At 50.4% G+C, this 21,402-nt stretch overlaps 2 protein-coding genes across 2 annotated transcripts; both read right to left on the bottom strand.

Annotated features, from left to right (window-relative positions):
* On the bottom strand, positions 1-279 carry LOC136507333 (amino acid permease 3-like). The gene has a single exon (XM_066502095.1). It carries the CDS (start codon positions 277-279, stop codon positions 1-3), a length of 279 nt encoding a protein of 92 aa, XP_066358192.1.
* A 20,296-nt stretch (positions 280-20,575) lies between these two features.
* LOC136507332 (uncharacterized) lies at positions 20,576-20,974 on the bottom strand. The gene has a single exon (XM_066502093.1). The coding sequence runs from the start codon at positions 20,972-20,974 to the stop codon at positions 20,576-20,578; it is 399 nt and encodes a 132-aa protein (XP_066358190.1).
* Between the last annotated feature and the right edge of the window lie 428 nt (positions 20,975-21,402).

Here is a 21,402-nt window from a genome sequence, read left to right as displayed (position 1 = left end):
TCACAGCAAATCTGGTTGAAGAATTAATAACTTACAGATAGTCTGTGCGATGCCAAGGGAGAGGCCGATAGAAGAATAGGTGAATGACGTGACGACGGCGGCGAGTATGGAGAACCACCAAATCTGATCGCCATGGCCTCGCTTGTGGAAGCACCCGGCCCTGCTGATGGCCTGCATGCTGATGGAGTAGCCGATGGCGACGCCGGCGAGGTTGGCGTACTGGATGGCGCCGTAGAAGGCGACCTTGGGTCCGCAGAGGATGGAGCGCACGGCGTCCATGTGTTGATGGTGTAATTTGGCTACGGAATATGTCATGATCGGCCAAATTATATATGTTATTGGTAATTTTTTTAGATTCGGGGGATCCCCATTCCCATTCATAGAACGAAAATACAAGCATTTTAGGATGTTTAAGAAGCAGGAACAAGATGAAACAGACCCAGAGGATACGCTTGACCACCAGCGTAAGAGGATGAGCTACCTAGAGCCTGTTCGGTTGTCTGGTTCATATCGTTGCTGGTTCGTGAAGAAATACTGTTGACTGGTTTGTATGAGAGAAAAATACTATTTCAACTGAAAATTTACGATCGTTTACGACAAGCCACAGTCAAACGAACAGGCTGCTAGCCAACATACTGCGCTTAACCACCGGCGCAAGAGGAAATTTGACCAGAAAGAGAAAGGTTTCATCACCAAGCCAAACTCACTTGCTGACACTAGCCCATACGACATAACCAAAAACCAACTAACAGGGATAGAACAGACTGAAAGACCTTCTAAGATCATTGAGCTACCAGAAAAGAGATTGGATCCAACCATCTGCACAAGTCCCATCATCGCGAGGTCCACCTTACTTAAGAGTTGACACGTTGCTTAAGAGTTGTAACAGGGCCAAGGGCGTTCGGAGTTCACGTGTGGAGAAAGTAAGAAGCGTGGATCAGAAGGGTTTCACATTTATTAATTACTAGCAAAACGTGTCCGTAAGTTGCAACGGGTCCAATATTTTTTTAATTGGATTTTGGATTGTGAGTGGACGCCAGTCCGGGTCATGAATCCAAATCACAAATGTGACACGAGAATTAAAGCTGCACTTATGTATTTTGATAATATAAAAAACGGTTTGGAAGAAACTCTTTGTCTTTTAATAATAACCACTATTATTATTGTTATTAGTATTATTATTATATATATTATTTGTAGATATTAGAAGTAGATAGAGAGATCGATATATAGATAGATAGAGAGGTAGAGATTTTTCACGTTTTTATAAGGAAAAAAGAATAAACCGATACTAGATCGGACTGAGCGTAGAAAAAAAAGAAAACAGGAACGCCCCAAAAAGGAAACGGGACATACAGGAAAAAAACTGGAGAGAGAGAGAAAATATATTGAAAACAAACTATGGGGCTTATATATGGATAAAGAACAGAAAGAAAAAAAGAAACGCATCGCCCAGCAACCTATATAGGAAATCTAAGAAAATTGAGCCGGACACGAAACATTAATCGTGGGAGAAAAAGATCGCTCATGAGTTGTGTGAGACCCAGTCGAATGAGACCCAATGCTGAAGCATCGGCAGGCTGTGGGCTGGGCCGAGTTTGTGTGGTACCGTGGCACCATGCTGTAGCGACCGAACTTTAGTACCACACCGGAGGTTGAAGAAGAGCTGAACCAAGTTAAAAACTTGGGATGGGAACTGAATAACTCTAGTGATTACTCTTTTTGCGTGTAGTGAGGACGAAAACGCAAGAGAGTTATTTGCAGATGTAGCCCATTCAACATGTAGAGCGGGCCTTAGCCGTCTTCCTAGGCCACAATAGTAGCAGGAGAAAAAAATATAGGATCGATGGATGAAAAATATGGTCTTGGCCAATACATCGTGGAATTTGACTCCGTATTGCGCTAGACGTGAACTATTCAAACTCGTACGTGCATGGGTCATATAAGTCTGAACGGAACTCTATTATCCGGGTAGTTAGAGGGAGATGGACAAAAAAATAGGTTTAATATTATATATAGATTATATAAATATAGATATAGACTAGATATATATCAGGATATGTATTTTTGCCCATGCACGTGACTTATGGCTTAGACGACATATTAAGAAATCTACAAATCTAATTGCATATTCAAGGGAACTGCAGAATTAATAGCCTTTGAGAAATATCCTAACCACAATACATGAAACAGATCTGAGCCATCTAAAAACAAGCTACGCCATTCTTCATGTAAGTCATATTAGGATTTTAGAAAGTCTTTTTGTTGGTGTTTTGTAAACCGGACTAGTAAACTCATACGATTGTTGCGCTGCTCTAGGAAGACGATGATAGCATCCAATAGATACGAGGATTTATATTGGTTCAGGCCGGAGCCCTACGTTTAGTCTCAGAGATGATCGAGTACGTGTTCCTCGCTTGAATGCTCTAAAGTTCTTACAATGAGGGTGCAAGAATGGTGGAAGGTCCTATGCTAGGCGAAGGGCTGCCTTAAAAGCTCTAGGAGCCATACTACAGTGGTGAATGAATGGAATGGTAGAGGATGTGAATTCGTGTTGCCCTGACGGTCCTTATATAGAGTTCGGGGCCAGGGCTCATAAAAGAGGAGGCTCTCCCGACCGAAGGGTCATGAGCCTGAGGGAGGTCCTAGCTAACTTGGCTTGCAAGCTACGCCGTCTTTTGGTGCTCGTTCGGTCGTGGCTATCGTCATTGTCTTGTGGCCGTGCTACAATAGGGTGTGACGTAGTGTTACTATGGCAGCCATGGCGGTACTGTGGGCATGGTGATGGTTCGCCAGCAGTCCTGTGCGGCATGGTCTCTGTTGTGTCCTTCGTCATCACCGTCTTGTCTCCCGGGGTGTCGTACGGGAGTCGGTGGCCGCCTCAGGTCACCGTTGACAGTCTTGTCTTGAGGAACTGAGGACCATGACCCTGGTTGTCGAGGTCGGGACTCGCTGCCAGTCTGGATGGCTTCGATGTCATGGCCTTCATCGCGGATCCCAGCCCGTAGTGGGTGGGATCGTATATCCATATCACTGGGCCATGTCTGGTCGGTGGTCTTCGTACCCGTTATCATCGCTTTGAGACGGTGTCGTCTTGTCCATGCAGCGTGGCACATGGTTGGTGTCTGACCGGGGATGAGGTGACTATTGTCCCCTCGGTCCTTACGGGGTTAGTGCGGTGTGCTCGCTTTTGTCAGAGTTGGAGTACTAGGCCGGACGTGACCTCTCCCCATCTCTTCTGATGGTCATAATGGGGAAAGGCCATGTGCTTTGCAAACATCGTGTGGCTAGGGCTGGAGGAAGAGGTCATGGCTGACCCTGGCCCTTGCGTCTGGCCTGGCTTGCTCCGCTTGATTGGGCCTCGGTCGTTCGGGCCTTCGACAGCTAGCGCATTACAGGCCTTGTGGCCTGCTAACTAATCGGTGCCTTGAGACGCCCTGGGGTTATAACCTCGACAAGAGCCCTCGAGCTTTTTTGTGGTTGTGAAAGCGCTGAGAGGCGTGCGCATTGAGCGTGGGTCCGTAGTCGTGGCTCATACGAGCTTCATCGCTCGACCCTTCGTGGGTTGGTGCTTTTAATGCGGCAGGTGGCTGTTGTGTCATGTCATGTCACCCTGGAGACGCGGTACATGATTGTTAAGCCTTGCCGCATCGATGTGCTGCGTATCAGGGTTCGTGTCCCAGGCGGGGGCTGAGTGGTCTCGTCGACATTGTACCGGTCCTGTCTCTTTGAAGGGTTTTGATTCCCTCGATCTCACGAGGTCATCTGGCGTTAGCTGTGAACTCTCCCACCACACGGCGTGGGAGTTTCATGCGGTTTTGGTCTGCCCTGGGCCCATAAATAGAGGCTCTTTTACCATTTCATCTACCCATGGCTATGACTTCGAGCCCTCCCGACTTTCCTGTATGGCTGGGAGTTGAGAGGGTAAAGAGACTAGAGTAACGTTGTTTGAGGGGAATCGTGCGGTTCTTAAACATGCGTCCTGCTGGGGATCGCTGGTGGCAACCAGAGGCCATGGCTGTCCATCCCGACAAGCGATGTTAGAAGGGATCTCGTGAGTCGGGGGACATGGGTTAGTATGGCCACCGTGTCAGGTCATACATGACATCGGTGTGCCATCTCATCACCATTTCTTGCTCCGAGCCTAGGCGGCTCATGTGCTTGGAATGGGCGATGGCTGGAGTCGCTTCCAGCTCCCCTCGGAGGCCTACGCACTGGTCATCGACCCACCTAGACTGCTGGTGGAACGGGAGGAGGATGAGGCAGTGCTTCCTCATCACTCCACCCCTGTTAGACGGGGTAGGATGGTGATGTGGCCATACCGCTACTGCTAGCTGCTCCCTCCTTTGAAGCCGAAGGAGTTGTCGCGTCCCTCCTACGTGTTGTTGCTCAGGAGCACGACGCCAGCAGGGGAGTCAGCGGGGGTTTGTGACCCCTGGTTCCCTAGCGGTGCTTGGCCCTAGGTTGTCAATTGGCATCACCATTGAGGTGATGCCTTTTTGATGTTTTGGTGGCGTGGTTGCTTTTGTACCTGCCGAAGGAATTTCCTTTTCAATACTTCTGAGCAGCCTTTGTCGCAAGCCCCCGAGCCATAGGGTCAGGGTCGTCGCTTTGACCCAGGATCGCTTGGAAGGACTATTTTCGCCATGGTGTCACGGGAGGTCATTCCCCTAACCTCTTACTGCACGGTCACGAGGTTTCTTGTAGTCGTGCATTGGCTCATAGGTCTTGGGCCTTTTTTCTTTTTTGTGTGACCGAGCCATGATCACATTTTGGGGTTCCACATTACACGTCACCCCGGCCTTTTACTTCGTCGATCTCTCTCGGAGAGGTCGTGGACCTCTGATGGTTTATAAGTCACCAGAGAAAGCCTCAGGTCTGAGACCTGGGACGCAGGGAGGAGTCAGTCATGGCTAGGCCCTGACTTCTTTCGGGGTTGCGGGGACCCAACTCTGTTTTTTCTTTCCTAGCGTCCTTACCAACCTCGAGAGGTCGTGTTGCCTTGTCATAGGCGGGTTTGTTTTTGCCCCACATGGGGAGAGTCATGTCCACCGTAACCATGCGATCGGAGCAGTGCACCTCGTCGGGGTCTACCGGTAATTCGAGCGGGACCCGATATCCTCCCTAGTCGATGTGGATTTCGGCTGTGCCTCACATGAGACGTCCCATAAACCGTCAGCCGTCAATCCCGTTGGTCCCCAACCGCCTCCGCAGCGTCCAGAGGGCAAGATGCCTCCCCCCAGAGGGGGTCAACCTAGGAGACTTCAAAGCGGACGACTCAAACATAGGGAGAGATGGTCATGTGGCTCCATACCACTGATTGGAGCCACGGGGGCCCATCTCCTCCCTGCCCCTATCCCTTTTGTGGCCTCGAGCCCTTCTAAGGGTCGGCCCAAGAGTGGGTTTCCTAAGTACGATGCAGGGTCATGGTCATGGTGGGTCACTCGACGCACGATCTCTAGGGGTGGTCGGCCTTCCCAGTCACATCGTGGCATAATGGTGCCCGATCGTGAACAATCATGTGCCACAAAACACGGGCGCGCAAATTGAAATGGAATGGAGAAAGTGGGGATGTGCGCGGCTTACTTGATTCATGGGCGATCATCGTTTTGCCTTCCTTTCGATCGCTTCACCGGCTCTATGAGGTTCTCCAGGTGGTTAGTAAATGTGAGTGGGTGTGCGCGTGCCTTGAGTATCCTTAGCAGCTACAAATACTCTTGGAGCAATACAGCAAGGAGGCATTCGCCCTCAATCACCTACTCTATCACTTCCCTGTTCTTGCTCTAGCTCTTTTTGGAGTCACTTTCTTACCGATGAGGATGAGTCACGGCAAGCGGCCGTTGGAGGAGTCGCCGGGCACCGGCGGGGCGCTGCCGCCCAACTGTCCTTGCCTACATGATCAAGGGTAAGTGCATTCAGACGATGCTCGAGTTTGAGGGTTCGACCTATGTTGATTGTGCGCGTTTTGCAGGGCTGCCTCCCATGTCGTGCCCGTAGGGGCCGCCAGTGCTGCTCGCGCCGTGTCCTGGCCTTCTGGGGGGTCGAGCTCATCATCATCATCTTTGGAGGATCAATGTGAGTTCTGCGAGCTCATCCTTGGAGCAGACGAGGCCTGCCAGCGCTACTCCGATGCCACCCACGAGGTGAGACGGCTGGAGCGCTGTCTTGAGGCTATCCAGGTGGCCCTCGAGGCATCAGAGAGGGAGACCACTGTCGCATAGGAGGTGGCCACCGACGCCTAGGCCCATGTCGTGGGTAGGATGCTTTTGTGTCTTGTTGTTTCGCTTGTTGTTTGTTATTCTTGATTTCCTTCTGATCTTCGCGTCCCCTTGTTGCCAGCGTTTGAGGAGCAGCTGGCGGCCTCCCGCCGTGAGACAGAGGAAGCTCGCCTCTGGGAGGTTGTTCTGATGGAGGACCACAAACGCACGGTTGTGGCCAGAATCTGTCAAGGAGTCAGCGTTGCGCTCGCCGTCCTATAGCTTCGCACCAGCCAAGATTTTCGTTTGGTGGCTCTAGGGTTCCTAGACCATGCCAGCCAGGTGGAGCGAGCGGAGATGGTCGGTGGCTTTGCTGCCGCCATCATGGCCGCTGTGAAAGTGGAGGACATCCTCCACGATGGTGGCCAGGGGCCTTAGGTTGTACCTAGGGTCCTTTGATGAATATGATTCTTCAGTTGGTGTTTCGTGCTTCTTTTTCTTTCACGCATCCGTTGTTGATCCATTCGTTTGAATGCCGTAGTCACGACATGGCCTAGGGATCGACCCGTGTAATTTGGCTTGGTGCGACTCCATTTTTGTGACCATGGTGTCGTAGGACAGGCCCGGCAGCAGCATGCCTTAAGTTGTCTCCTTTTTCTTCGGATTGTGATGATCTTCCCGGTGGGCATCGATGCGCGGTATGCTGCGGTGTACCCCCGTGAGTGAACCATGTCGTCAGGCACACGTCGACCAACAAAGGTTTCTTGGGCGCACGCGTGTCGTTAGAGCATCACCTTGACGTGCGCTTATTAAGGCATGTCGCGATCTCTGGGCTGAAAAGAGATTCATTGATGGTTATGTACAAAATTTTCAACGGGCTAAGAGAAGCCTTGACACAAACGTTTAGCTCCCACGCCACTGGTTGCGGCTTTCATCGCTCGCAGTGCCCGATGCAACGGGGCCTAGGACACAAGGCTCGCTATGTCGAAGAATGCACCATGTTACAGACCCTCTGGCGCTCTTCGATCATGCCGTCCTTAAGCCATGTTGTCGCCTGCCTTGCCGCATGCCACGACCAAGGTTGCAGAGCGCGTCCTCCACGTGCTGCCCTATCGCATAGGGAAATCATGTTCGGGATTAGCCCCGAGGGTTGGGTCGCAGCTGTCATGATGTCGTAGTTCTCCCATTCGCAGAGGTTGTAACACCCTGGTGTTACATTGTAATGTTTTGCTAAAACATTTCGTAAGCATCTGATTTGTGTGCATTTGGGTATGATAGGCCTTATAATCCATGTTTGGCTTTGAAACATTTTTTTTCGAAACGGGAAAGCATAAGGTTATGTTTCGTGTCACATAACGCGTTTATTACCTTAATCGAATTATTGTTAACGCAAAATGTTATAAAACGTTTTGTGAATGGCGATAAAAAGTTGCGGTCGATGACATGGATGGCTAGCGCATACGTCCTGAGGGTCGGGTTTGGGGTTTCAACGCGAAACCTTTCAAATCGACGTCCTCCGCGTAAGTGTTTGAAGTGGTCGACGAAGCCACCTTTGGCATTAGTTGTAGAACAAATGGCTTAAGGAGTAGCGCCATGTCGTGACTGTGGGTGATGGCTCGGTGCACCCCTTTTCGCATCGAGCAATTAGATTAGCGTTTGGAACATGGTGTATGCATTTTCTAGCTACTTTAAAAGTCGTGCATGCCACTTGGCTGAGCTCTGGGCGCTGTCACCACCCCGTTTGGCTTGCTAGTGCACTCTGCTGCGCGGGACAGAGCCACTGCCACGCCTGGCTGCGCTCGCTGCACCGTGCCTGTGCACGACCCGCGCGTCCTGGCCACCTGCTCGCTGCTGCCACCTACATGCTTTGCCTCGCTGCTGCTCACCTCGCCAACCGACACGTGGTGCCCTGACCGCCGGCCGTGCTCTGCCAGTACCTTGCCCTGCCCCACTGTGGCCGTGGTCGCGCTGGGTCCCGCGTCCGTGTCGATAGCGGCTGCGCTCGGCACCGCTCCATTGACTCCTTTGGCCGCTTGCGCGTTAGAAGGCTGCCTGCTTCACAGTCGCCTCGGCGTCGTGTCCGCCGTGTCGTTGCCTGGCGTGGTCCGCAGACATGCCATGCCAAGTCTCGTCGTTGCTGCAGCGGCCGTGTGGACGGCTGTCAGGAGCACGCCCTGAGGTTCCCCATGGCCAGGCACGGTGGTACCTTGCGTTGACGCCCGCAGACGAGCCATGCCACGCCATGTGCTCCTCTGTCTCCGCTGTCCCCTTGCCGCCGTCATGTTTCCTTCCAATTCATCGAAGTGGTTGCACCCTGTTCCAATTGGTCTTGCCCGCAGCTCCGTTGGGCAGCCGGTCGCCCATCCTGCCCCTCATAGCCGCCTGTAGCTCAGTCCTGTGCGCCAATTTTGAAGGACCGAGCTCTCGGGCCATTAAGACCTGGAGTGTCTGCGCCGTCGGTTTTCATCGCCACCAAAGCAGCTCGGTCAAATTCCTCACGCCAATAGACTCCCCTTCCATCGGTTGTCACCATGCTCGCCACATCCTGGACCCTACCGCCGTAGTGCATCCCGTGGCGCGGCCGTGCCATTGCCGTGCTCTGTAGCACTCACCGCGCGCACGTGGTCGGCTTGGCCTGAGCCAGCTCCGATCGTCTCTTCATGTCTTCCAGTTCCGTGGTGAGTCGCTGGTACTCGTCCACTCCTTGTTTTGTCCCAGCAGCGCTGATGTTCACCAGAATGGCATTGTCGTTCTTACAGGATGCCCACCGTCGTGGTCCGAGCTTGCTGCGATGTCTCGACGCGTGTGTCTCTGCCCTGTGGTTTGCGTTCGCACGTAGGTGAGTATCGGCTCTTGATTTTAGTAAGGAGAGGGCCGGGGTGGCTGACGTGGACGTCCAGTGCCGTGCCATCGCGCCGGTGCGTGCTCTGGATGGTCAGGGACTTCACCGCGGGGAAGACATAGAAGTGGGAGGGTGTAGATGTAAAATGGTAGACTAGCGAAACAGTACCGTAGAGCTCGTAGCTAATACCGAGTTCGTCGGGGGTGTTCGTGCATTTTTGCCGACGTGCGCAGGCCTTCCCCTTCGTGGGCCGTTGGCCACCTGGACCGGGCTGCGCGTGGTGGGCCGGCGAAAGCGGATTCGGTTTTCATTAATTCCTGGAATTTGAAATGCTTATTTATTTCCGGTTATGAATCCAACTTCGATAAATCGTAGTAAATTGCATGGTTGTCCAAAAATAGCGAAACTAAGTTTGTTAGGTTCGCAAAAATGTCGTCTACCTGTTAGTACAGTTAGTTCACCATTATCTGTTAGGATGGTAGGCTCATAAGCTTGAAGTAGAGAGCTTAGCGGTATATCGATCTTTAATCGCAGGATTTGTTATGGTAAACGGACGATAACTTTAGCTTTGAAATCGTTACCGTAGGTTCCTTAGACATTTATATACTTGCTGTGAAAATGGTAACCATAGAACGAGTCGTTTAATGACGTAGTTATTATCCATGCTTTATCATAAACTGGCATTAGGAGTATGAATATCCGTAGTCATCGTAAGAATGTAGGACATGGTCATACTTGTTAGTAGTACTGGTATGTAGCTTAGACTTTAGTAGGTAGACCTCACTTAGTAATTTAATAGAAGTACTTTTGAATTGAGAATTGCTGTTGCCATAGTGTTAATCATTGCATCGTCATTTCATGTAGATCACGAACAGGTAGACTTCGTACCCGTCGGTGATCCGGAGTACGACGAGGTGATCGAGGAGTACGAGGAGGAGCTTTTCACAAGGGAGGGAGCCCAGGAGCCTGTTGGTACTGACTTTGCTGACCCGGCACCTGCCCAAGGCAAGCCCCGGTGCATAACCCCTATTTTTAAAAGATCACTAAATATATTTATATGATATGCATTTACGTTACAGGCATTTTATGGAAGCTACATGCATAAATATATCCACCATGAGTCCTACTTGTACAGGTCAAGTAGCTGCTATGCTCAGGATGTCGGTAGCATGAGTAACCTGTCGTTACTCGCAAATAGGTGATTAAACTATGATATCATGATGAAATAATGGAAAGGAAAATGGTGACCGGACAGGGATGTGGATTTGGTACTGGTGGGTGTGAGGGGTTGTGTCCTGCGGCCAACAGGGCATAGCCCGGTTACACTTTTTCCCTGTCTGTGTCGATTAAGGACCGGTCGTTGCATATGACTCTAGGCAAGTCACAGATTATTGTCCCGAGCACATACTTGGGTATGGGCGCAGGGAAGGCTTGCTGCTCTCTTGTCGCGGATCCGGCTCTTTCTGGACTGACTGATGGGAAGAGGAGGTGGTGGAGGTCCTTGCACCGCACTGAGTCCGGGACTCAGAGGCGGGGGCTTGGAGTCCAAGTTTGGACGGGGACCTGGACACCCGGGACAGGAGAGTGGTGGGTTAGTCCTGCTTGTGCCTAGGGTACAAGCGGGGCGTGTGTCTTCGGGGCACCTAGCTGGGCACATTGATTCGCGAATCGCCGGGTTATCCGGTACGGCTTGTCTGCGGTTTAGCACCGTAGTAAGAATTGGAAGTGGAAAAAGAGAAGGAACAGTATCGATTGCTCAACTCTTGCTTGAAAGTAGAATAGGTGCTTATATAGATTGACTAGCTGAAAACTTAATACGGCTAATGATAATAATGCATCAATAAGGACCACTATTAGTATTGCTTTTTGCTAAAAGAGAACCAGCAAACCATAAAGCCTAGCATATTCCTTGGAGTCGGGAAAGTATTCCCACTAGTCGGATAAGTCTTGCGAGTACATTATGTACTCAGGGTTTATTTACCCCTGTTGCAGGTGATGCTTGAGGAGTACCTTGTGTGGAGGATTCTTCTGGTGGGCTCAGACGAAATCCTCGTTATCTTATCGCTAAATGTTATCTTTTAATATTCCGTTGTTTATCATTTCGAACTTTGTATTTGGTATTGTAATAATGTACTTTTAAGAAACTCTAATGTATGAGATGGACTTGTGTTGTAACTCGTTTTCATTATTGGATCCTTGGGAAAAATGTGGATCTTTCGGGTTCTCCCTCGGGGTGTGCCCGATGGATACCGCTCGTGGTAGTGGCTTTCGAGGTGCTTAGTGTCTAGTGGAAGACGAGCGCCTCTGTAAGTACGCTATTCCAGGTGGTTCTGCCACAGTTGGTACCAGAGCCAATAATGGTCACGAGTTCCTCACTCTTTTACAAAACTAAAAGTTGACCAACAAAGGTTTTGCGAAAAGTAGGATGCGATTAAGTAAGTTATATAAGTATCGGCCCTAGCTATATGGTATATCTAGGATAGCGGCACTGGTTTTATCTAATCAGTTTTCTACAGGTACACTGACTTACGTTGCGTAAGAAATCACTTAGTATACGGAGAGTGAGTGTACGATGTGCCGAGAATTTTACGAACGCCGCTATATTCCGGCTGGAGTGAATGTATAGGTCGAAGCATGCATCATATAATAGCATCTTATTTGAACTAGGAATCCCCCTTCACGTATAATGAAAGTAGTAAATTGGCAGGACTAACTTAATGAATACTTTAATAAATGTGATGTCATCTCTTTAATCCCTAGATTCTAATCCCTAGATTCTAATCCCTAGATTCTAATCGGGAAGGTGTCCTAATGGATGGTTCGTCTCTCTTACAGATGAATCTGAGGTCCGGACATGGGAGCACTAGTTCGGGAGCGGCCGTGCTCGGGCCTTTGAGCGTGACAACGAGGGAGCTCAGGAGGTTCCACCTTTGGTTCCTCATCCTTTCCCGCCGCCACCACCGCCTCCGCTGCTGTCCGCCGCGGAGGTCATGGTGGAGTTGTTGGCTGCTCGTCGGAAGTCAGCCGTGGCTCGACAGGAGACTACTCGTGCCTTGGAGATTATGGCACAGGCCATCGCGGGTCTCGCCCGTGGAGGCCCCAGAGGCAACGGTGGGAATGGGGGTGGTGCTCGCCGTCCTGAGGGACAGTCCTCTTAACAGGACTTCCTCAAGACCCACCCGCCCACATTCACGCCGTCGGACGATCCGTTGGAGGCGGAGCATTGGCTTCGCATGCTGGAGCAGAAGTTTCGGCTGCTCGGAGTGGCCAACGAGCAGAAGGTGCACTTTGCGTCCCAGCAACTTTTGGGGTCTACAGGTGCATGGTGGGAGACTTTCCTGGCCGCGGAGCTGCCGGATCACCCGGCAACATGGCAGGAGTTCTCCAGGAGTTCTCCACCGCCTTCCGCGAGTTCTTCATACCTGCTGGCGTTATCCACTAGAAGGTGACCAAGTTCATGGAGTTGCGTCAGGGGAGCAGGACGGTAATGGAGTATGTGAATCAGTTCAACCACTTGGCTCAGTATGCTGGTAGTCAGGTGGACACGGATGACAAGAAGAAGGATCGCTTCTTTCGTGGTCTCACTCCTATTCTTCAGGAGAAACTGTACCTGGGGAACTATCAGACCTTTAGGGCTCCGATGAATGCCGCCATTGCTCTTGAGGGTTTTTAGCGGGCATCTCAGGCGGATTGGAAGCGAAGGAGGGTGGCAGCTGGATCCTCCAGCCACCCTTATACTCAGAAGGTGCAAATTGTGAGGCAGGGGTCCTATCAATCTTCCGGCGGGCCTCCATTCCGATCACCCCAGCAGACCTCATAGACTTCCGCTACTCAGTACAAGGCACCTCAGCAGCAGGTGCAGCCCCAGCAGACTCAGGGATAGTAGGTCCCACCTCGTCTGGGATTCGGGAACAAGCCTGGTGCTTATTTCAAGTGTGGCAAGGATGGCCACTATGCCAGGGAGTGCCCTCAGCAACAGACAGCTCAGCCGTCTCAGCCATCTACAAATTCCAGGCTAATTAAGAGGACTTTCATCAAGAGGAAGGTGCCCAGTAGATCTGGTCAGGTGCACTTCACGGATGCTCAGTAGGTTGTGCATCAGGAGACGGTTATGGCTGGTATGTTTACCATCGAATCCCATCTAGCTTTGGTGTTGTTTGATTCTGGTGCATCGCATTCCTTTATGAGCATGGGGTTTGTAGAGTGGCACAACTTATCACTTGTGGCTATACCGTATGCCTATAAGATCCGTACTGTGGGTTCTCAGATGTTCATCAATACCCATACGGATACTGTAAGTTTGGTATTAGCCACCCACACTTACCGTCTACAGTTCATGATAATGCCTAGGCAAGGCATTGATGTTATTCTTGGGATGAACTGGTTGCGGGTGTATGGGGTAGTATTGGATATGAAGAGAAGAAGTGTAGAGTTATGGCTTCCATCTTCTGAGGATAGGATGTCTCTCATCATACCCTCAGAACCGGTCTTACCTGTTGCTGCCCATGCTGAAGCCGTTCCTGATCTTACCTCCATTCCAGTAGTATGTGAGTTCCCAGATGTTTTCCCTGAGGATCTTCCTGGATTCCCACCGGACCGTGAGGTAGAATTCTCCATTGAGCTTGAGCCTGGTACTGCTCCTATCTCCAGACGTCCATACTGCATGGCTCCAAGAGAACTAGCAGAAATGAAGAAGCAACTGGAGGAGTTGATGGACAAGGGTTTCATCCGCCCAAGTTCTTCACCATGGGGTTGCCCAGCGATTTTTGTGAAGAAGAAGGATGGTACTCTACGGATGTGTGTGGATTACCGCCCCCTCAATGCGGTAACAGTTAAGAACAAGTATCCCTTGCCCCGCATAGATACTTTGTTTGATCAGTTAGCTGGTGCCAAGGTGTTCTCGAAGATAGATCTCCGCTCAGGCTACCATCAGATCAAGATCAGGCCACAAGATATACCAAGGACAGCTTTTTCTACTAGGTATGGGTTGTATGAGTACCTAGTGATGTCTTTCGGTCTCACCAATGCCCCGGCTTTCTTCATGTACCTAATGAACTCAGTTTTTATGCCGAAGCTAGATAAGTTTGTGGTAGTTTTCATTGATGACATCTTAATCTATTCCAAGAATGAGGAAGAGCATGCCCGTCACCTCTGGATAATACTGACTCGGCTAAGGGAGCACCAGCTGTATGCTAAATTCAGCAAGTGTGAGTTTTGGCTTGATCGAGTGTAGTTTTTGGGACATGTGTTGACACCTGAGGGCGTTTCTATGGATCCCAGCAAGGTGCAAGATGTATTAGATTGGAAGTCTCCAAGGTCTGTGCACTAGATCCGTCAGTTCCTTGGGCTAGCTGGATACTATCAATGTTTTATCCCTGATTTCTCCAAGATAGCCTAGCCCATGACTAAGCTGCTCCAGAAAGAAGCTAAGTTTGTTTGGAGCCCAGCTTGTGAAGAAGCTTTTCAGTCCCTGAAGACTTTTCTGACCACTGCTCCTGTATTGGCTCAACCTGATATTGAGAGGCCCTTTGATGTTTACTGTGATGCCTCGAAGACGGGATTGGGGTGTGTGCTTATGCAAGAAGGGCGTGTGATAGCTTATGCTTCGCGCCAACTGAAGAAGCACGAGGTGAACTACCCTACCCATGATTTAGAGCTAGCTGCTGTAGTTCACTCTCTGAAGATTTGGAGGCATTATTTGTTGGGCAACAAAGTGCATATCTTCACTGGCCACAAGAGCCTTAAGTATATTTTCACTCAGTCTGAGTTGAACATGAGACAAAGGAGATGGTTAGAGTTGATCAAGGATTATGATTTGGAAGTCCACTATCATCCAGGAAAAGCCAATGTGGTGGCTGATGCTTTGAGTCGTAAGTCGCATCAGGTTGAGGAAATACCCTTGTCACTCCACCACACTGAGGTGCTAGCTCAGATTGCTTTGACCTCAGAATTGCTGGAGCAAATTATTCAGGAACAGAAGGGAGATCATGAAGAGATTCCTCACATCAAGAAGTTGCTAGCAGAAGGGCGTGGACCTCATTTTAGCATTGATAAGCAAGGAGTCATAAGATACAAGGATAGACTGGTAGTTCCATCCAATGAAGAGCTAAAAAGAAAGATTTTGCAAGAAGCCCATAATTCCAAGCTGTCTATCCACCCTGGTAGCAACAAGATGTATCATGATCTGCGCAAGCTGTACTGGTGGTCATACATGAAGCAAGATATCACCCAGTTTGTTGCGGAATGTGACACTTGTGGCAGAGTCAAGGCAGATCAGATGCGTACTCCGGGATATCTGCAGCCCTTGCCCATTCCTGTTTGGAAATGGGAGGATATTTCCCTGGATTTCATTATGGGTTTACCCCGCACCTCCTCTGGTTTTGATTCTATTTGGGTCATCGTGGACCGTCTCACCAAGTCTACCCACTTCCTTCCGGTGGACACTAGATACAATGCCAAGAAGTATGCGGAGTTATACTTTGATCGGATTGTGACCCTACATGGAGTTCCTCTCACCATCATCTCTGATAGAGGGTCAGTTTTTGTCTCTCATTTCTGGGAGAAACTCCAGGAGTGTTTGGGTACTCGTCTTCTCAGGAGCTCGGCATACCACCCATAGACGGATGGTCAAACTGAAAGGGTGAACCAGGTGCTCGAGGATATGCTGCGTGCTTGTACCATCTCTTTTCCTGAGAAGTGGGATCATTGTTTGAAGCTGGCAGAATTTTCATATAATAACAGCTATCAAGAGAGTATCCGCATGGCGCCATTTGAAGCTTTATATGGACAAAAGTGTAGGACGCCATTAAACTGGGTTGAAGTAGGAGACCGTGGGTACTTCAGGCCTGATTTCATAAAGGAGGCTCGAGAGAAAGTAAATATAATTCGTGAACACTTGAAGTAAGCTCAAAGTCGACAGAAGGCTTACGCAGACAAGCGAAGAAGGCCTTTAGAATTTGCAGCTGAAGATTATGTGTATCTCAAGGTATCTCCTATGAGAGGGGTACATCGGTTTGGTGTTCATGGCAAGTTAGCCCCTCGGTATGTGGGTCCATACAAGGTGTTGCAACAGTGTGGCCCCGTTGCTTATCGTCTCCAACTCCCTGAAATTCTCTCGGCAGTTCACAATGTATTTCACGTCTCGCAACTGAAGAAATGCCTATGAGTTCCTGAAGAATCTATGGAAATAGAAGGACTTCTGCTCCAACCTGATCTGTCCTATGTGGAGCATCCTATAAAAATCTTGGATGAGAAGGAGAGAGTGACCAGGAACAGGGCGATGAAGTTTTATAAGGTACAATGGCAAAACCATACAGAGGACGAAGCCACTTGGGAGCAAGAGAGCTACTTATCAAAGCATTACCCCCATCTCCTCTCTAGGTCGGATAGTTAGTTTTGCGTAAAATGTACTCCCTACCTCTTTCTTACACTAGGCACATGAAATCTCGGGTCGAGATTTTGTTTTAGGGGGGTAGGTTTGTAACACCCTGGTGTTACATTGTAATGTTTTGCTGAAACATTTCGTAAGCATCTGATTTGTGTGCATTTGGGTATGATAGGCCTTATAATCCATGTTTGGCTTTAAAACATTTTTTTCGAAATGGGAAAGCATAAGGTTATGTTTCGTGTCACATAACGCGTTTATTACCTTAATCGAATTATTGTTAACGCAAAATGTTATAAAACGTTTTGTGAATGGCGATAAAAAGTTGCGGTCGATGACATGGATGGCTAGCGCGTACGTCCCGAGGGTCAGGTTTGGGGTTTCAACGCGAAACCTTTCAAATCAACGTCCTCCGCGTAAGTGTTTGAAGTGGTCGACGAAGCCACCTTTGGCATTAGTTGTAGAACAAATGGCTTAAGGAGTAGCGCCATGTTGCGACTGTGGGTGATGGCTCAGTGCACCCCTTTTCGCATCGAGCAATTAGATTAGCGTTTGGAACATGGTGTACGCATCTTCTAGCTGCTTTAAAAGTCGTGCACGCCACCTGGCTGAGCTCTAGGCGCGGTCACCACCCCGTTTGGCTTGCCAGCGTGCTCTACCGCGTGGGCCAGAGCCACTGCCGCGCCCGGCTACACTCGCTGCACCGTGCCCGCGCACGACCCACGCGTCCTGGCCACCTGCTCGCTGCTGCCGCCTGCGCGCTCTGCCTCGCTGCTACTCGCCTCGCCAACCGACGCGTGGCGCCCTGACCGCCGGCCATGCTCTGCAAGTACCTTGCCCTACCCCGCTGTGGCCGTGGTCGCGCTGGGTCCTGCGTCCGCGTCGATAGCGGCTACGCTCGGCACTGCTCCATTGACTCCTTTGGCCGCTTGCACGTTAGAAGGCTGCCTACTTCACAGTCGCCTCGGCATCGCGTACGCCGTGTCGTTGCCTAGCGCGGTCCATAGACATGCCATGCCAAGTCTCGTCGTTGCTGCAGCGGCCATGCGGATGGCTGTTAGGAGCACGCCCTGAGGTTCCCCATGGCCAGGCACGGCGGTACCTTGCGTTGACGCCCGCAGATGAGCCATGCCGCGCCGTGTGCTCCTCTGTCTCCGCTGTCCCCTTGCCGCCGTCACGTTTCCTTCCAATTCACCGAAGTGGTTGCACCTCGTTCCAATTGGTCTTGCCCGCAGCTCCATTGGGCAGCCGGTCGCCCTTCCTGCCCCTCATAGCCGCCTGTAGCTCAGTCCTGTGCGCCAATTTTGAAGGACCGAGCTCTCGGGCCATTAAGACCCGGAGTGTCTGTGCCGTCGGTTTTCATCGCCACCAAAGCAGCTCGGTCAAATTCCTCGCGCCAATAGACTCCCCTTCCGTCGGTTGTCACCATGCTCGCCACATCCTAGACCCTACTGCCGTAGTGCATCCCGTGGCGCGGCCGTGCCATTGTCGTGCTTCGCTGCACTCATCGCGCACATGTGGCCGGCTTGGCCTGAGCCAGCTCTGATCGTCTCTTCATGTCTTCCAGTTCCGTGGTGAGTCACTGGTACTCGTCCACTCCTTGTTTTGTCCCGACAGCGCTGATGTTCACCGGAACGGCATTGCCGTTCTTGCAGGTTGCCCACCGTCGTGGTCCGAGCTTGCTGTGACGTCTCGACGCGTGTGTCTCTGCCCTGTGGTTTGCGTTCGCACGTAGGTGAGTATCGGCTCTTGATTTTAGTAAGGAGAGGGCCGGGGTGGCCGACGTGGACGTCCAGTGCCGTGCCGTCGTGCCGGTGCGTGCTCAGGATGGTCAGGGACTTCACCGCGGGGAAGACATAGAAGTGGGAGGGTGCAGATGTAAAACGGTAGACTAGCAAAACAGTACCGTAGAGCTCATAGCTAATACCGAGTTCGTCGGGGGTGTTCGTGCATTTTCGCCGACGTGCGCAGGCCTTCCCCTTCGCGGGTCGTTGGCCACCTGGGCCGCGCCTCCACGTGGGCCGCGCACTGGACTGCTGTCGCGCACGGGCGGGATAACGCGCTGGACCGGGTTGCGCGTGGTGGGCCGGCGAAAGAGGATTCGGTTTTCATTAATTCCTAGAATTTGAAATGCTTATTTATTTCCGGTTATGAATCCAACTTCGATAAATCGTAGTAAATTGCATGGTTGTCCAAAAATAGCGAAACTAAGTTTGTTAGGTTCGCAAAAATGTCGTCTACCTGTTAGTACAGTTAGTTCACCATTATCTGTTAGGATGGTAGGCTCATAAGCTTGAAGTAGAGAGCTTAGCGGTATATCGATCTTTAATCGCAGGATTTGTTATGGTAAACGGACGATAACTTTAGCTTTGAAATCGTTACCGTAGGTTCCTTAGACATTTATATACTTGCTGTGAAAATGGTAACCATAGAACGAGTCGTTTAATGACGTAGTTATTATCCGTGCTTTATCATAAACTGGCATTAGGAGTATGAATATCCGTAGTCATCGTAAGAATGTAGGACACGGTCATACTTGTTAGTAGTACTGGTATGTAGCTTAGACTTTAGTAGGTAGACCTCACTTAGTAATTTAATAGAAGTACTTTTGCATTGAGAATTGCTGTTGCCATAGTGTTAATCATTGCATCATCATTTCATGTAGATCACGAATAGGTAGACTTCGTACCCGTCGGTGATCCGGAGTACGACGAGGTGATCGAGGAGTATGAGGAGGAGCTTTTCACATGGGAGGGAGCCCAGGAGCCTGTTGGTACTGACTTTGCTGACCCGGCACCTGTCCAAGGCAAGCCCCGGTGCATAACCCCTATTTTTAAAAGATCACTGAATATATTTATATGATATGCATTTACGTTACAGGCATTTTATGGAAGCTACATGCATAAATATATCCACCATGAGTCCTACTAGTACAGGTCGAGTAACTGCTATGCTCAGGATGTCGGTAGCATGAGTAACCTGTCGTTACTCGCAAATAGGTGATTAAACTATGATATCATGATGAAATAATGGAAAGGAAAATGGTGACCGGACAGGGATGTGGATTTGGTACTGGTGGGTGTGAGGGGTTGTGTCCTGCGGCCAACAAGGCATAGCCCGGTTACACTTTTTCCCTGTCTGTGTCGATTAAGGACCGGTCGTTGCATATGACTCTAGGCAAGTCATAGATTATTGTCCCGAGCACATACTTGGGTATGGGCATAGGGAAGGCTTGCTGCTCTCTTGTCGTGGATCCGGCTCTTTCTGGACCGACTGATGGGAAGAGGAGGTGGTGGAGGTCCTTGCACTGCACTGAGTCCGGGACTCAGAGGCGGGGGCTTGGAGTCCAAGTTTGGACGGGGACCTAGACACCCAGGATAGGAGAGTGGTGGGTTAGTCCTGCTTGTGCCTGGGGTACAAGCGGGGCGTGTGTCTTCGGAGCACCCAGCTGGGCACATTGATTCGTGAATCGCTGGGTTATCCGGTACGGCTTGTCTGCGGTTTAGCACCGTAGTAAGAACTGGAAGTGGAAAAAGAGAAGGAACAATATTGATTGCTCAACTCTTGCTTGAAAGTAGAACAGGTGCTTATATAGATTAACTAGCTGAAAACTTAATACGGCTGACGATAATAATGCATCAATAAGGACTCACTATTAGTATTGCTTTTTGCTAAAAGAGAACCAGCAAACCATAAAGCCTAGCATATTCCTTGGAGTCAGGAAAGTATTCCCACTGGTCGGATAAGTCTTGCGAGTACATTGTGTACTCAGGGTTTATTTACCCCTGTTGCAGGTGATGCTTGAGGAGTACCTTGTGTGGAGGATTCTTCTGGTGGGCTCAGACGAAATTTTCGTTATCTTATCGCTAGATGTTATCTTTTAATATTCCAATGTTTATCATTCCGAACTCTGTATTTGGTATTGTAATAATGTACTTTTAAGAAACTCTAATGTATGAGATGGACTTGTGTTGTAACTCGTTTTCATTATTGGATCCTTGGAAAAAATGTGGATCTTTCAGGTTCTCCCTCGGGGTGTGCCCGACGGATACCGCTCGTGGTAGTGGCTTTCGGGGTGCTTAGTGTCTAGTGGAAGACGAGCGCCTCCGTAAGTACGCTATTCCGGGTGGTTCTGCCACAGAGGTGGGCCTGCTAAAGGTTGCCACCTATAGTGATGACCATGTGTGGACCAGGCATCTTGAGCTTCAGGTAGGTGTAGTTGGGGATGGCCCTGAACTTGGCATAGCATGGCCAGCCCAGTATGGCGTGATAGGCACCAAGGAAGTCTGCTATTTCGAAGGTGAGCATCTCCGTGTGGAAGTTGGCTTGACCCCTGAACATCATGGGTAAGTCGACTTGCCCAAGGGGGACAGCCTGGAGCCCAGGTATGACTCCGTGAAACGGAGCGCCGGATGGTCGTATGGCTACCCATGAAAGCCCCATGGCATCGTAGGTCTTGGCATAGAGAAGGTTGAGGCCACTTCCGCCATCCATGACGACTCGAGATAGGCGGGTCTTGCCGATGATCGGGTCCACGACGAGGGGAAGCATCCCAGTTATGGGATGTGGTCGGGGTGATCCTTTCGGTCAAAAGTGGTCATGGTTTCTGACCATTTCAGGAAGGCCAGGATGGCTTCTCCTAGGGCGGCTGCTTTGACCTCCCTAGCCGTGAGCTTCTACCGGTGTTTGGACTCATACGCCATTGGTCCGGTGAAGATCATGAGGCACCCTCTCGGGTCGGGATACACATCCCCTTCTCTTTGTAGTTAGCAGGCCCGGATGGCGCATCCGTGCTAGTCGTCTTGTAGTCGCCGCTGAAGTAGCACTTGATAAGGTCGCACTCCTCGAGGGTGTGCTTAACCGGATAGTCATGGTTGCGGTACGGATCTTGACTATCTTGTCGAAACTGACATGGTTGAGCTTGCCAGTTTTCTGCTTGTGGACCCTATCGGCGGCCACGATGAACTCGCTGTCGTGGC

Source organism: Miscanthus floridulus, chromosome 15 (assembly GCF_019320115.1).
Source record: "Miscanthus floridulus cultivar M001 chromosome 15, ASM1932011v1, whole genome shotgun sequence".
Lineage (NCBI taxonomy): Eukaryota > Viridiplantae > Streptophyta > Magnoliopsida > Poales > Poaceae > Miscanthus > Miscanthus floridulus.
This window is presented reverse-complemented; position numbering and strand designations above follow the sequence as displayed.

Excerpts from the sequence above, each read along its gene's own strand:
- LOC136507333 (XM_066502095.1), bottom strand. The coding sequence starts at position 279 with ATGGACGCCGTGCGCTCCATCCTCTGCGGACCCAAGGTCGCCTTCTAC.
- LOC136507332 (XM_066502093.1), bottom strand. The coding sequence starts at position 20,974 with ATGCTTCCCCTCGTCGTGGACCCGATCATCGGCAAGACCCGCCTATCT.